This window comes from Schistosoma haematobium, chromosome 2 (genome assembly GCF_000699445.3).
Source record: "Schistosoma haematobium chromosome 2, whole genome shotgun sequence".
In the NCBI taxonomy this organism is placed as follows: domain Eukaryota; kingdom Metazoa; phylum Platyhelminthes; class Trematoda; order Strigeidida; family Schistosomatidae; genus Schistosoma; species Schistosoma haematobium.
In genome coordinates, this window is record NC_067197.1 from 30,603,255 (window position 1) to 30,621,128 (window position 17,874).

At 35.9% G+C, this 17,874-nt stretch overlaps 1 protein-coding gene across 4 annotated transcripts; it reads right to left on the reverse strand.

The window, feature by feature from the left end:
- CHID1_1 (Chitinase domain-containing protein 1) lies at positions 1-15,485 on the reverse strand. 4 transcript variants are annotated; one of them, XM_051214909.1, is made up of 12 exons: positions 15,389-15,485; positions 13,937-15,339; positions 13,758-13,892; positions 8,341-8,457; positions 8,185-8,307; positions 8,016-8,145; positions 7,824-7,975; positions 5,302-5,456; positions 5,146-5,244; positions 3,821-3,991; positions 1,098-1,175; positions 1-294 (listed from the first exon to the last, which is right to left on the reverse strand). In XM_051214909.1, exons 4-12 carry the CDS (start codon positions 8,341-8,343, stop codon positions 150-152), a joined length of 1,056 nt encoding a protein of 351 aa, XP_051068094.1. In that variant the 5' UTR covers positions 8,344-8,457; positions 13,758-13,892; positions 13,937-15,339; positions 15,389-15,485; the 3' UTR covers positions 1-149. The 4 variants fall into 4 exon arrangements, with proteins under 4 accessions (XP_051068094.1, XP_051068095.1, XP_051068096.1 ...); XM_051214910.1 differs by lacking the exons at positions 13,758-13,892; positions 13,937-15,339; XM_051214911.1 differs by lacking the exons at positions 13,758-13,892; positions 13,937-15,339 and having other exon boundaries at positions 75-294; positions 8,016-8,307.
- Positions 15,486-17,874: the final 2,389 nt, after the last annotated feature.

The window sequence follows — 17,874 nt, forward strand, 5'->3', positions numbered from 1 at the left end:
GCTTAGTTTAAAAAAAACAGCACCATACAATCGAAAGTATGTCTATACATTATATACAACAAAAGTGAATGTAATTCGATGTATGAAAATATATTTCCAAAAGATAAAAAAGTGCACATATATGCCATGACGGTATGTAAAATTTTACATTAGAACAGTGAATAAAAGCTATTTAGTCCTTGTCCTATCTCCCAGATAGAAACACCCGTACCTCTGGATAGTATAGTTTGTAGACGTTGTGCTATCGACATCAAGGTAGGATAGAAGGCCAAATGATCTTGCGATTTTTTATCCCTACAAAAAATATATAAGGTATTTACCAAAAATACTTGAAGTAGAATGAAAGACAAAAACAACGGAAACTGGCATGTGATGGAAAACACCGGGGAATAAATTAAAGTTGTACTCTAAAACAATTTCAACGGAAAACAAACAGGTTAGAATGAAATAAACATGTTTGTAACAGAACAGGGGAAATATTGATTAAATAGCTTGAAATGTTACTCAAAGACATATTTTTTTATTGATATTAACTAACAGCCAAAGTACAAGGTTAAATATTTCAAATTACTGACAATTTTCCACCCTTAATGAACCTTATTTAGAAGGTTGAACCTTCCCAACTATATTAAACTAAAAATCAACGAATGAGAGAACGGGTGCCATACCTCGAACTGTGATTTAGAATAGAGAGGATTTACAAAAATTTCAAGTATTAAAAGAAATCTTATGAAAAAAGGCGAACACTGAAGGTTTTTTATCTGGTGAAAAAAAAGTAAATGGATGTACTAAACAGGAACAATTTAAAGACCAATTCAAAGCATACATAGGAATTAAGATAGATAAATGACATTAGCAACACTACCTTAGATAAAAAGTCACCAAGTGAAGATGACAGTGACTGCTGAATTGGACGTTTCGGACTCCATTTTAAGAATGTTTTACTATTATAAGTTTTTTCCACAAATAATGCAATGTTTAGAAAGTTTGAACTCATATAATATAGGGATGAAAAATTTATAGTATTTTCAGAATGACGATCGTATGGTAATTGTTTCACTGAATTTATTGAGCAACGAGAAGAAAAATAATCTTACTTGTAAGAGAAGCTATGTTCAGCCCATTTTTTATCCCATTTAAAATCCGGTTGATACTTTTCAAATATTTCAATAACACTAAACAACAGAATAAAGAAAATACAGTATCAATTTATAAATGAACAAAAATGGCTTTAAAAGTTAGTGACATTCAAGTCACCCGAGGTATTTCACTGATAATTATCTTTGCAAAAACACTGAAGAGTTGTAAGAATGAGGTTCCCTGATTTTGTCTCCAACATTATTGATCTAACTTTACATAATCGGACAAAAAATGATATATAAATATATGAAATGGTTGTCATTACAAACAGGCATCAGCTGAAGACTCACTTAATGCCAAGGAGAACTAAAAAAACTGCTTGTTTTTATAAGAGAGTACCCACCATCCCAAGCTGAATCAAACTCAGGATATATAGGTCTCGGGACGAAAATGACTTCTTCGGACCACTGGGCGGGAAGCCAACGGTCCGTATTTTTAATTTCAGTCACTTTTGTGATACACCAAGGTTTTTATCTAATGTCACCGACTAGTTGTTTCGATTCCGTTTTGATTACCCCTATAGATCACGCTTTCACACTAAGAACACCAGAAATTCATTTTGAAGCTAGCCAGTAATGAGCTCACAAGTATCCATTTCAAGACGTTTTTGATAATTTTAGACCCCTAAAACGGAGACACAGAAGCTTATAAAACTTAATGAGACTTTATATTTGCAAACATAATACCTACATACTAATAATGTAATTCATTTGTCAAGTATAGGTTTATGTACTACTTTTCTATTTATATTTTTCGTGCGAAGGCTGGTGAAACTATTTGGCTGCCAAAATAAGATAAACTGATTCTAAAATACGCTAGGCATTGTTTGAAATACTCAGTTACCTATAATATTTGTACTTTCGTGTTTAGCACTTAGTATACACAACCGTAACGGTGATCTTAGTTCAGTTAAACCATATTATTAGTATACTTTTAAATGTTCATGTGTTGAATAATTTGTTTGGAAAGAGCTTGGTAGTAAATTTGAAATAGTCTGACCAACAAGGACATGTAGAGCAATCCATTATTGCTAACATAACTCGACTTTCAACCTCGGGATTGTGATATCTACTTTGGTTCGGTCACTAACCCTTAATATGAACATGTTTGAAGCAAAGCCCAATTACCCGTGCTTAGTTAAAATGGATTACCTGTATTATCACTAGAACTCATATTACAGACAGTACACATTTTTTAGTTTAAAAGTAAGTATAGATGATGAGCACTAGAAATTATGCTCAACCTGGGTTGAAAACTTCTTAATGAAAAACTTTAACTGAGCTAATAAGAAAAGTATAATATGTTGATAATTACTAGGTTAGCTATGGTCAAATTAGTGGATAGAACAATAAATATGTATCAAACTACTGACACAACTGAGCAGTAAATCGAGGTTTTAAAAGATACTTCTCCCTATTAACTTTACGAAAGCAAAAACAGAGGTCTAAGCAGAATAACATGAATTTATTTTATTCATCTAAGTTGTCATCAGCTACTACAACCTAGAATGTTTTAAAATCAAAATTATATATAGTAGTTAACGTACTTAGAGAAGTGAACTGTGAATGTTTCATTTCTCTCGATGTGTTTTAATAGTGTCTAGTATTCTTTGGACAGAATTATTAACTTCAGTATGGCTGAAGTTATGTATTAGTTAGCGATACCAACTATTGTGGAGGCCAATATTGTCAAGCAACCTAGTGACATGAACGATTTTGAAAAGTTATTTTTTTGAAAACTTTCATACACATAGTTCGAGTCATTAGCAAGCAGAATATCTAGAGAAGTGACTAACCTAAGGTTTTATGATGAATGTCGGCTTTCGTTTATGATTTTAATATGGTGCCAGATAAAAAGCGTTAGTCTTATCCATAGTCCTTCAAGAAAGGTATGCTATAATTTCCATAGATCTCTGTCAAAGACTCTAATAGGGGAGCAATCACATGGAGGTTTCTTCAGAAAACCCTGAGGAATTTATTTGCAATTTATTCGGTGGGAAACTGAATTAGGTAGAAACGAATATCCTACCACTAGGATCTGAATTCTATATCTTAAAAGGAATTACCGATAGTAATGATACAATGGCTCGATTCGAAAATTTATTTAGCCACTTTAAGGATTTGTAAACAGTGAACACGGAAAAGAAAGCTTGGTTTAAATTCGAATTAGCTGATATAACTAATCAGTACGTTAACTTTATCAACACTGAAGTTAATAATTCTGTCCAAAGAATACTAGACACTATTAAAACACATCGAGAGAAATGAAACATTCACAGTTCACTTCTCTAAGTACGTTAACTACTATATATAATTTTGATTTTAAAACATTCTAGGTTGTAGTAGCTGATGACAACTTAGATGAATAAAATAAATTCATGTTATTCTGCTTAAATCCTTGTTTACACTTTCTTCAAAATAAATTCACAGTCAACGCACTAAACTTTAAACTACTCATAATATGTAATAGTTGGTTAGTTCAATTTATTGAGTCAGAGTGGGTAGGTTGAGGATCAAATTTGTAGATTAAATAGTTAGAAGTAAAGAGCTTAGATAAATGAAACACAGTCCCACTGACGAATATGATATGAGAAACATTCCCGGATAGCAATAAAATCAATAAACATTTTCAACAAAATGAAGCGAAAAGGAAATTCTTCAGAGGAAAATAAAACACTTACTCATTGCCTTTAATAGGTTCACCGATTAATTTTTTAGGCAAGTAATCGATTCCATAAAAGTTTAAACCCACTAAAATTTGTTTACGCAATTTTGCCTGGTTTAAAGAATTCTTTGGAACCAAACGATTAATGCATTCTTCTACCCAACTCAAAGGACTATTAGGCCCAGGTCTGTTATATGGTTCATAGAGAAAAGAAGAGCGATAATAATTACACAACCAAAATAGAGTCGTGTACACTATAGTTTAAAAATCATCATTAAACGTACGACCTGCCAGCAAGAAGTGAAACAAAATCATTATGCACGTTATATATATATAGCAACCAAGCGAAATGAATAGTCAGATGGTAACAACACATCGGTTAGTTTGATTAGACTAAAAAACAGTAATACTGTATTATAAGAACATTATATCAATGATTCATTTTATTGATTTCATTTGAAACTTCTGACTCGGATTACAGTGGATAGTGGAAAGTTGTTCATTTTCCGAGTGTGTATTAACTCGAACTATGAGATTTTTGTATTTTTATAGAACATAGCCTATTGATGACAAAATTTCAAAGGCTGAAAAGAAATTACATTTGTAAAGAATTGATGGGAGATATAAGGATACAGAAGATGTTTACTTGAATAAGAAATAAATAAGGAGATATGTAAGATGAAGGTTGCTTGGTACTAGATCAATTACTCACTTGGAAGGCCTATATACGTTTTGGAGGTTGAGTAACTCGGCATTAACCAACAGGAAACAGAACTACGCTTCAGATTACTGAAGCACGTGTTGATGAAGAACGATCGATGAATGAATAAAATGCTCGACTGTGTAGCACAAATTACAAGTAAAATTGACGGAATAAATTTACGAAGACAAGCATTCCTTCCATGGGTCAGTCTTAAAATTTCGCCTGATAAACTTAGAAGTGTTTACATAATTCTTCGAAAATTTACATTCATTATCAGTTGAACGGTTACTAAACTAGGCCGTATTTATTCATATTTGAATTGTTAGAATACATTCATGTGCAGAAGGAAAAAAGTTCAAGTTTCTTTTGTGGTGATATGGATTCTTTGTCATACATTTCATTGAAGCGACGTTCCATAAAAGCCATAGTAGTTGTACAAAAGAGATGCTTTGAAAACACTTGTGATTAGAAATACCTTTAACTTTTTTATCTTTTTTCAGAATGTTAAACTTCATATGAAACGCACTAAGACTCATTTTCCAGGAAGAAAAAAAACTTCAAACTCATGAATAATTAATTAGACTTCACCAGACTTCAGAAGATAAAAATATACGAAATTATTATTTAGATAAACTCACCTATGAGGTGAAGAATAGTCGTAGGTCATTAAGCTAAAATAATCAACGTAATCGGCCAATATTTTAAAATTTTCTTCTTTAAATCTTCCTTCTATGCCTCTAACAATTCCAGATTAATTAGGATAATGCACGCATTTACAAAATAAAAGATCTTACTCATAGTAAACAGGAGGTGGGATAACGAGCACAAAAAGCTTGCCGTTTGAATGTAAATTATCAGAAAGTCGTACTATAAAATCTATTAGTGATTGTAATTCTACACCAGAGAACTGTGCCCATATTTCTATGACTGCACCATCAAAATTATATTTCTATGAAGGAAAAATTAGGAACAGAAGAAGATATATTCTTCAAAAACGATTCGTTTACAGGGTGAAAAGTCAAAAGGTTATTTGAAACTATCGCAAAATAGGAGTGAGGTGGATGATTAGAAATGATAGTGAATGGCTGCCATAAATTGACTACAAAATATGAACCATGAACTGAAAAGTGGGATCGTGGGTAACAGCTGGTGATGAATCCGGGGTAAGAAGTAAATAGTTACTCAGAGCTATCGTGCTTATAACAACTTTAAAAAACTGCTTTAAAACAAGAAATGAACACAAATTATCTCTCTACCCTATTATCTATGATCTGTTTTATATCAATCTGAATTCTCTTAATATCGTAGTTAAATAGCAAAAAAACCAGACTTTTTCAATTAGAGCACAAAATTGCTTCAGGTGTTTATATTATTACCGACAAAACCATGTGAAAAACGTCTATCCTAGAGAGGTAAAAACTAGAATTGTTTTGCTCTTAGAAACCAGGCAATTATACGGTTGTGTTCCAAATTTTATGTCAATGGTGAAATTTAAAATTGCCAGGTCCAACTTTTGCATCACAATGAACATAAAACAGCAAGCAAATCTAAGACGCTGTAAAACTACGCTACTAATATGTTCGGTATTTGGAGAACCTATATTTAAGATTCCAGTGATCTCTTGTGAATGTATGGCAGTATTTAAGCATTAAACAGAAATTGGAAAAGTGGACAGCGTATCTACGACCTGACAAAAAATGAACCTGCTTCTGTAGAGTCCGTTTTAAGCGATAATTACTATTTGATTCGTTCAACGACAGTTTTAGTAAGCCTTCATCAACTTATTTGTACGATCGATTTTCCAAGGTCACAAGAGAGGCCAAGAAAAGCCTGTTATATTTCAATTACCTATTTACTGTAGTTTAGACGTATAATCCACTATTTATACGAATGTGACAGTTTGATTAAAAGCATATCTGAATCCTAATCTTTATCTATTCTCCCACAGGTTGCAAATGCAGAAAAACAGTAACTTTAGTCATGTATTGACTAGCACTCATAAAATACAGATAGATTCTTCACATATTCCCCAGTGTACTTATGAATTTAATTAGATATTAAGAACACACGCTTTCCAAACGTAACTGGTGTTTCAGCTTCTGAATATTCCTAAATGAATTCAATAGCGATACAAAGAGAATTAGCCTGCTAAAAAATACACAGTTAACGGGTCATTAGATTTCGGAGTCAAATTTGGGAGAACAGTCTCTACAAACTGGTAAGCCCTACTTTGGACTTAACGCAACCTGGAGAACCACATCGACGAAGAACCTTACGAACCCTATAGATTCGGCCAACGAACTCAACAGAGCTGACTCAATCGACAAGAAACGCAGATGACAATTTGGTGAGCCAAAAGAAAAGAACGCGCATCATATTTTCAAAAGCAGTGCTAAACATTCTCAAGTCACACAGCAAATAACATCCTGTTGGGAATTACGTCATCCATAACACTTCATTCGAATTTTCGATAAACGCTATCATAAGATTTTCATTGTGGAATAATCGTACTATATTTTCTTACATAAATTCTAAATGCCAGTCATTTTCGGTATCCATAAACTTATATTTTAATAGATCATTTATCACTTTAATTTCTTGTTCTCCTCTGTATCAGTTCACTAGATAATTCCGTGACCCTCTTACCTAAGTCTGCTTCCAAGGGTGCCTTTTCTGGCTCAACAGTAATCATTTTACGATCAACTGGTGGTAAACTCATACTCCGATGATTGTCACATACATAAACTAGACTGGCCTTAACGGTGTATATAATAATAGAGGAACATTTCCTATTTGTCATTACCACGCTGATCAAGCGAAAAATTAGCGTTCGATGAAATGCATACAAATATTAGTGCAAGGAATGCTAACGGTATAACCACAGTGTGATGGAGAACAAATAATTAATAACATAACTGAAGTTGTCTCACAGAGGAGATAAATTACAAGAATAATCACAAAACGAAAGGATAAATAGACATTACTATTACTCATAGTGAGCTTCTGAATGTCCTACTACCTTTTACTTAATTGTAACTGTCAATAAAGAGCTAGCATTTGTTATAGTCATCAAACTCGGTCATATGCAGCACTCATTAATGATACACAAGGCGAATACTACATATCAACAGGTCATGGGATCATATGTTATCCAATGAAATATGAACGCTACCGAAGATTCCGTTCATTAACAATAACAAAGATTCTTCCACTATTATGAAAATAAAATAGTGCACACTACATTCTGACAACAGAACAAGTCAAGCACAGCTTCCAGAGGGAAAAAGGAACCAATCAACTATGAGCAAAAACTAACCTTTAAAATATTGATCACATTTCGAATACATTTATCTGTTTTAGGAACATCTTTTAAAGTTGCGGCATAATCTCGGTCTTCCCATGGACCGAAGGAAAATCGAGGTACTATCTTTACATCAGGATTCACAGTGCGAATTTCACTAAGCCATTCTGAGAAAATATAATAATCCAGAAAAGGTGTCAATCAAACCAGTGTTAATTTCAGGGATCCCAGTAACTGTATATGCCTTTTTTTCACCTTGGACTTCAAACCACACAGGAGCAATAAGGTTGAATTTAGCACCGAATATTTTTGCTACTTCGTATCCTAGTTTATTCCACTATATATATGGTTTTTAACACAGAATAATGTCACTTACAGGCGTTACATATGCTAAAACAGTTGCGTTCAGATTCTTTTGGGAAGTGGTGTACTTATTATATGATGAATGTGATTTCAGAAACAAATCAATATCGATGCTTTCTGTAGGGACAGCATACGCCTGAGAGGTTTTAGTTAATGAATACATAAATACCATTTCGTCATATTCCTCTAAAGAAACTGAATATGTGATATGTAATAGTGTTATCAAAATCACTTTAACAATACATAATATAAATCCAAGTGAGGTATATGATTGTAACCTATTTCCCTGAAATGAAAAAAAGGCAACAAAATGAAAAGATTCAAAAATGAACTGGCTATATAACTAGATACAAATACAGTTGTATTTGAAATCTATTGGAAAGTCAAGTAAAATCACTTCAGATTAGTGGATTAGGTAGTTTGGGTAAATTAATGATTTGGCATAAACATTTTATTTACCTGTCACACACTACACAAGAAAAAGTGAATTGGAAGTATGGAAGAATGCTATCTTTAAAATGGGAAAATAAAGATGATTGCAGCCATACTAGCTTGTGATAAGAATTGGGAAATCACGAAAAACCTCTAGTTGGTAAAATAACCTAAATCTGATTTCGGGTGTGATAGCTATAAAGGACAATCGATGGCAAGTAGACTGAGAAATTCACCCTCAATTTAATATAAGCGCTTACTGGAATTCTTACTAAACACAATCTTTGTGCTACTGGTCAGTCTATCTCACAAACTGTCCTTGGAATTTTTAAGCAACCTCAAGTCAAACATAGTCACCCCACTTGGAATGCTAGCACTGAGAATATACTAATACTGGAGGAAATTTAAACGAACCAGCAACGATCGATTTAATCATCCGTGTTCTATCAATAAGCTTAAACCATCACAAGACTTAAACATATGGTTACTTTCACTTTAGTATCTATAGTTCAAGAAATATTGTGTAGCCAACATTCTGCTTCTATTTTCTATAGAGATCGTCCTATGGATGAAGTCACTATTCGAGAGACAACAGAAAGCCGGCTACTTTCATTATACTTAGGACCTGTAGTTCTAAAAAATCGATTATCTTTGGAACTTTATGAAAATTTTTATCGCCTATCGCTGTTAATTTACTTGTCCCACCTTAAGACACACACCGTGTTTGAGAAGTGTGGGTAGAAACTTGAATTCTTGATAGGATACGAAAAGTGCTATAAGATCGAGAACATAGTCTACAATGCGAATAGCTTAAAGTCCATTATTGATGATCTACAAAAAGAGCTTGAATTTGTTCTCTGAGTCGTCGCCAGTCAGTAACAACGTAGAACTTCGTACGTACGTACATCAGTTCGAGTTGCAACACCACATTGGCACAGAGATGCAGTGGTCGATTCAAATCCCGTAGTGCTAGATGTAGTAAAATTATAAGCTGTAATCATAAAAATTAGGGTTTGAAGATGTTATTCAAGGAGTGTAATCCAGTGGAATAAGTTTGGAAAGAGAAAAAAGAAAGGGGCATGAAGAATTCAGAAGATTAGAATTTAAGAGAACACAAAGAGTGGATGCACCTGCGCCATTTCAAACGATTTTGAGCCATGTCATTCAGGGTCTCTAACCATCGGTTGCTATCATCTCGCGGTCCCCAACCACGTAGTCTATACCTACCAACATGACTCAGTCCACTTGTCAGTGACTTCATGAACTTGTGCCATGTTTTGGTCTGGCCGCCCCTAGCTTTCTTCAAACCTACTCCTATACCACTGAACATAGCACGTCGAGGTAGTCGGTCGTTGGGCATACGTAACACGTGTCCCAGCCATCTCAACTGATGAAGTTTCACTACGTCATCAATTGATTTGCCATCCTTACCTAGTACCCGTTTCCTAACAACTGCATTACTTACTCGATGGTCCCAGGATATACGAGCAATATTTCGAAGACACCTATGATCAAATACTAGTAACCTATGCATATCCTCTGCTCTTACCGGCCATGTTTCACTGCCATAAAGTAGGACGGGACGAACTGCTGCTCAGTAAACACGTCCTTTGGTTGATAGACGGATATCTCGCCTACTCCATAAATGACGCAAGTTGGTAAAAGCTAGTTGAGCCTTCTGTATCCGCGCTGAGATTTCGTCACACACCAGACCACAAGGGCTAATGAGACTTACAAGATAAGTGAAGCGATCGACACACTCAACTACTTCACTCCCTATCATTAGTTCGGGTGTCAATGCAACCCAATCCTGAAGCAACATTTTGCATTTCGAGGGGGAGAATCGCATCCCGAACATGCTTGCATCGTTGCCTAAGGTGGTCAGAAGACTCTGCATTTTGTCAGAATCTTCACCAAATAAAACTATGTCATCAGCATATTCTAAGTCAACAAGTGAACCTCGTGGTAGAAGTTCAACCCTTGGAAATCTAGACGAGTAAAATGTTATCTCTAAAAGTACGTAAATGACAAAGTTGAACAAGAATCGAGAGAGTGGACAGCCCTGACGAACACCACTTAAGGTAATCAATTCTGATGACAGTTCGCCATAAGCTCTCACTCTACCAGTTGTGTTCGAGTAGAGAGCCTTTATAATGTTAATGTACTTCTTTGGTACTCCTTTCAGTGACAAACACTGTCATAGAACCTCACGATCAACAGAGTTGAATGCCGCCTTAAGGTCGAGAAATACTACCATTGTGGGGCGTCTGAATGTGTGTCTGTATTCTAGAACCTGACGTAGTGTGAATATCTGATCTATACAACCACGTCCAGGTCGAAAACCGGCCTGGTTTTCTCTAATCTGCTCTTCACGAGTTTTGGTTAGGCGTCGAAGTATTATTGAAGCTAATATTTTAGACACTATATTAGTCAAACTGATTCCTCTGTGATTGTCACAAGAGGACTTTTGTCCTTTCTTATAGACTGGCACAATCAGTGACTGAGACCAGTCACATGGGATTACGTCCAGTACCCAAATTCTACCTAAGACCTCAGGAATCGCCGCTGTCATATACGTGGAAAATTAGGACCTCAGTACATTGTAGACTTGCCGCAGCTTAATAAGCAGCACAGTGATTTGTCGAATAAGTCTACTTAGCCATGAAATACTACTTAATGTAACTGGGTCTTTTGTAAGTGATAGTTTCTCGAAGGAAGTCATCACATCCTAAAACTCGGTTTCCTACTGACAAAATTGGTAATATAATAATACCAATTATTTATTTATTTATTTATTTGAACACATAGATATTAGTACAAGGAGGCACCAGATACATATGCACCACACAAACCGCATTTGATTTGTGTGAGGGCTGTGATACTGCCCGGGTGCCCAAACCGAAGCAGGTGTTTTTCACAGGGGGACACACCTGGAACCTTCGACCTACAGGTCTGACCCACAAGACAGTGGAGCAACGTAAGGAGATACAGTCCCATGGTAGCCGGTCACCAATAACTGGTTCATACGCCATTTGTTCCTTCAGGATCCTATGTACACCATTGGTTTGGAGTCAGGGTTTTCCAACCCCTTAGGTGAACCCTCTGTATCCACCAACTCGCCACGAGAAGACAGTGAGTAGGACTCCCCTGGCAGGAGCTATATACGCGTGGCCATGTGAGAGCATTTCGAGAGGGGGAGCGGACTCTCCCCACTCTCGGCCGTACCAGGGCATTTGGGGGCAATAATACCAAACATAAAGCCTGGGTTTATAAGACAAATTAGTGGAGAATAAGTAGGTTTAGACCTTACGCTAATCCTTCTGATTACTTTACCGAGGCGCTTCCTTTCAGCAGTATCGACGCCTTTAGATGTTCAGCAGTAAGCCACGAATTTGAGTAGATTTCTACGAGTTATACTTCGTACGCGCATCTCAATCTCTACACGAAACTAAGATGTTATCATTTCACTCGTACGTACGTTTGCATTAAATTTAGTGATATTACGTCTCAAGAAGTGTACCAGTAGGAATAGTTCTAGATTAAACAGATTTACACAATGGCTGAACAATCGCGACATTTTCAGAGGGTGAGATTATTTTTCCACATAAATGTATAAATTTTGCCTTGGGACGGGTCTGCGTCAACACCTGAACTATTGGTTGGTAGTGAAGAAGCTGAGTGCGTCAACCACACAATTTATTTTGGAGGTTTTATTAGGTTTGAAGGGTTGTCCGACGAAATCTCTGTGCAGATTCAGAAATCCCGGTTGGTGTTAGCCAAATTGTGTCATTTATGGCATAGGCAAGATGTCCACCTGCTAACTAAAATGTGTGTATGCTGCAGAGCAGTCTAATCTGTTCTACTTTATGGCTGTGAAGCATAGTCTATAAAAGTAGGGGACACGCATAGGCTGAAGGTCACTGATCATAGGTGTCTTCGAAGTAATATTCGTGTTTTTCGAAACGACCGAGTGAGCAACGCTAGGGTTAAGTATATGGTAATTCATAAATCGGTTGATGAGGTAGTGAATTTTCAATGACTAAGATGGATAGGATATATGTTACGCATGCCTAACCACAGCCTAGTGTAAAAACAGGTTAGAGGAAAGCTAAACAGACAAATCAAAAAGCGACATCAGTCTACGAAGTCATTGGCTGTTAGGTTGAGCCATGTCAGTTGATGCAAACTATCTGACTGAGATCTACGTGATAAGCGAGATTAGTGGCTATAGACCGAATGACGTGAATTAACACATACAGCAGGCTGTAAGTTGATTATGTCTGTCTAACATATCGGATAACACTTTTAGATAATGGCAGCCTATTTCACAAGTTAGAGTTATCAACAATGTTTTCGAGTTTTCAAATGTAACTTTTAAATTTCAAAACACAATTAAATTTTCCTTTAGCATCAACTAAGATCTTGTCATTATCAACGTCATGGAGAAATGAATGTTTGTAGGACCCAGCATCTGGCTGTTCAGCAAGCACTTACGCATACAAAGAGGGCGTGGTATCAAAAGAAATTATGGGTAGGATTAGTCTCGATGCTGATTGATCTTTGCGGATATACAGTTTATATTATTGTGACTAGTTGTGGAAACACAAAATATTTTTTCCAGGTGATTTCCAATTAATTATCGATTTCAAGATAACATTGACAGAAATCCTCACTTACTATACGATCAATACCACTGATGATGATACGTTACTATTTCAATCTAGAAAGTATATGAGGTAGAACGGTTATATGCAATATAAAGTGGTTGTCAGACAAGTAAAAATCATGTTGACTATATGTACACATCAAAAGAGTTGGAGGCTGAATACTTTTCGGTTGTTTTTCATAGTGTTGATAACTTGACGGGTCAATTTTCACTAGTCACAAAGTATTCATTTGGTGTATTCTTATAAATTAGTTCTTCCAAAACCGATATTTTGATATCACTGATAGGATGTACATCAGAGAACCTGGTCACCGAGTAAATTGTACTGAGGCCTATTTTTGTGCTTACAAGTGTCAGGGTTATCATACCACCACTGATATGATAATGTCAGTCATCAGTGATTTATCAAATCAGATAAATAATTTGACCGCTTATATTAAGGCTCACTCATCGAAATTAAAAAAACACATCCAGCATGGATCACTTACTTTGGAAGTTCCACTTCAGACATCAGAAAAACTGCGTACGATAGAAACTGCATTAAAGGATCAAAACTCCCTGGTCAGTTTGTGAGTTGTAACTGTTAGTTTTTGCAAATAAGGTTACAAAATTGTCAGTGGTCACTGAAAATGATTTTTGTAAGTCAGCAAAACTAATTTTTGATTACGCAATGCTACTGGAACTTGCAACTATTCATGCTCTCTACGGGACAGACAACAAGTTGGGTTTTAATAAGGACAGATTCTCCCATTAAGATTTACAGTAAGTTATAGACACAGCAAACACTACTGTCCAGGTGTCTTGTGTTCTAGGCTCAAAAGTTGTTCCTTATCTGAGACATTTGACAGGTCAAGTATTTCGATAGTTAAAGCTTAATGCACTATGTGAGAGATAAAATAAACGTGGTCTAGTATCGAAAGAAAATGTAAGTATAAATCAATCAAGACTGTTTATTATATTTTTATATGCTTAATATTTTTATGTTGATGTTTCTAGTTCGTAGGTTTATGTAAAATTTGTCAATTAATAAACACTTTCAACAGGCTTCTAAAGTACTAATTGGATTTACAGCAAGTCGCTTATTTTGCATAAAAATTTCCGTGCAAACTATCCTGGTAAACATTATTTTCTTAAGTCCATATGCACACTTGATACATGTATCGCGTCAACAAAGCCTGGGGATGAGACTTCATGATATTTACTAATCTATGGAGTATTTTCCCTTTTCATTTATTCCTTTAACCGGCGTATTGTTTCAGATGCTTATGATCAAAGAGATATAAATATTGATAACTTCGTCGTATCATTGACCAATATTTTATTTTTCAAGAGTGCTTTCAATCTAAGTTAGAAGCAATGCTAAAAATTATTTTAATTACTTTTCACAAGGCAATGTAAGAGGAATTTACGTGAGATGTTTTGCATGTGTTCGGTTCATTTAAATATATCGACATTTATGATACGATACTTCTTGTTACAGCATAACATAAATAAGATGTTAGGTACTTCTAGTGTTGACTGCAAGACTACTTTGATAACATAACTATTGTTTCTTGTAAGTAGATAATATGCCATCTGGTCAGAACCGCCTATTTTTATATCAGGTACCAATGATGTGGTGTGATATAAGCAACAGCTAACTTTTTGAAGTTACTAGACGACCAGATTTATAAAGGCACAAATGAGGGAAAAAGATGTTATAACGATCTAGATTTCTGAACTTTAAGTAGAGACATTTCCTTTTGAGAATCAGGAGATTCTTCCAACGTCACTGAATATATGGAAGAGTGATTTTATACGTTTACTGTGCCTTCCGAAATTATGAGCGAACTAATAGCACATTTTGGGAATCTTTATAAAAGCAAAGGAAATTCTGAGTTTCTCTTTTTTAAAAGTCCTGTTTTCGCCTGCAGGAACTTTTATAAAATGTGTGGATTCGAGGGATAAAATCCGCAGCATTACATATACAGGTTTTCGATAGTATTTAAAAAAACCTCCAACAAGTTTTCAGTAAGATTTCTTCGAAATGATTATATTCTACCAGTTTATTCTGGTGAGTAATAGACCATGCTATGAGATTCAATAAATCGAAATTTATACTTGAACCACAACGACTTACCATGACAGTAATAAATACTGAGGACAGTTGCTAGAGTAAGTACACCAAGCACACTACAGGTCTAGAGATTCGCCCTTGAGTTCAGACAATCGACAAGGTTGATAGCGTAATAAAACACTTTCACATAACAGTTATTCTTTGTATTTTTTAGAAAGAGAAATATACACATATACGAACACACAAGAAAAAAAACATGTTTGTTTTTCTTGACACATTAATACGAATGAACGAGATTTAAGAAAATGGTATGCAGCTTCCTATGCTCAGCAGTCGTTCAAGTGTTCTGGAAACCTGACCATACAAAATGTAGTCTAGTTGTAGAGACTGTCGAGGGGAGCACTTGTCGAATGACGGGCTCGGAGAGACTTTGAGAGGTTTATGGTTAGTGAACAGCGTGAACTTTCGTCCTTCCACATAGTGTTGTATGTGCCATACAGCATAACGAACGACCATGAGTTCCATATCAAATGTGCCATACCCCGAATCGGTAACTTGCAACCGTCTTCAGAAGGATGCTAAAAAATTTCCAGTTTTCACTTATCGATCGTTGTAAGTCTCCTCCGATTCCCGAGTCGGATGAGTCTACTGCTATACCAATGGGTACTTTGATGTCCTGGTGTGCGAGCACAGCTGCTTTTGCAACAGGTTCCTTAACTGTGTGGAGTGCTTTATTGAATTGATAAATTTCACGTTTCCACGATGTTGGTCTGTTAAGGGTCCCATAGGAGATGTGCAGTTCAGTACGAACCATCAATAAAACCTTACCAGATCGTTGGACGCACGTAACTGCTTAACTGCGGTCAGTTCTGGATAATACAAAACAGTCGCCATGACTTTTCACAGGGTGGATGATCTGAGCATCAATAGAGTGTTCGACAAAATTCAGGTAGTCGGTTCCAATCTGACATTTCTGAATGTTTCAGTAATGCCGTGTCACTGCAGCCGTTCGAAAACACGGTCAAGATGCTGGAGATGAGATTCTCCGTCCTTACCTACTCTCAATCAGTCATCCACAGATTTGTGTACGAAGTTGAGATCATCGATGAATCTCTGGAAAGTTTGTACTGCATTCCCTAAACCGAGAGGTATGAACAAAATTTTATAGTTTGAAGGTGGTGATGGTGGTTTTGGAAATGTCGTCGGCAGCCATATGAATTTGGTTGTATGTTCTAACCAAGTCGATTTTCGGAAAGACAGTTGTACCTTTTGAGGTAGCTATCAGGTCGTGAACGTGTGGCAAGTGGTAACAATCGACAATGGTTATCGTATTCTGTCGTTGATGATTACTAGTTGAACGTCAATCAATAATGTTCCTTTTAGGAATCGTGTGCAAGAGAGATGCTCATGAGCTGTTCAACGACCGAACAATCACCAAGTTTACAATGCGCTTGGATTCATTTCTAGCCAACCTTAGGTGTTCTGGAGCTAGTCAGTTCGCTTTCGAATTTACAGGTGTTCCCGTAGTTCTGAGGCGGTATGTAACTTTTCTGGGTACGCACGGCTTTTTGATCTCGTTTGTTAAAGTCTGGCGTATTTTCGAGTATCCGCTGGTCGAAAGGGTCGATTATCTGCCTAACAGTTACTGGGGATAATTTACAACCAGTAGATGAAATTCCACAAACAGATAATTTAGTATCACCGTCTACTGACCTCCGTTTGCTCGAGTCGATGAGTACACTATGGTAGTGTGGCAGGTTTACGTACAGATATATGCAGTGGCAACTGGATATAATGTTTGTTTTCACTGTTGTCGAAATAGTGGTTCTTACCTTGTTACTGAGATAATTAACGTTTCTGATTCTATGATATGAGTTCAGTTCATATGCAAAATTCTTCATTGCATGATATGTGTAATCTCATTTTTGTTTTACACTTATATTTCCACTCTGTTTTTTAAATTTTTGCTTAAATAAGTTTTCACAGTTACATAAAATGTCATTTTGGAAGCATATTCGTTCATTGAGTATGTACGTCCATTAGAACTGATGAAGTCAGCATCATACGTCGAAGACTTACAGATCTATTTATTTTGGGGATTTATTTACCTCTATAAATGCTAACGGTTCAAGAATCAGTAGTGGAATTCAGGGTCATAATATGCGGACTCAGATTTATGTATTGAGGACAGGTGGACCACGACCTGTGTTAGTCATTTTCTATTAAGCTTCTGAGCGTGTTCAGCTTACTCTTGAATGAGTCAATTGAATGGGCGGGTTACAAACCAAAATAATTGGTGACCCAGTGTGAAAACCTGTATGACACGAATATTTTGTTCAGTCTTGGCCTTTGTACTCGTCTGTACTATACTCTGAATTGTCCTGATCTGATATGAAGAAAAAGAGAGGATGTATTGGACCCAGAACCACTTCTTATTATCCCATAGAGTAAAATCAGCTCACTTCCTACTCTGTGGTATGACCGAGTAAAAGGGTCTTGGCTCCCAAACTGCAGACGTAAATGCGAGGATTGGCAAAGCAGAGACCGCA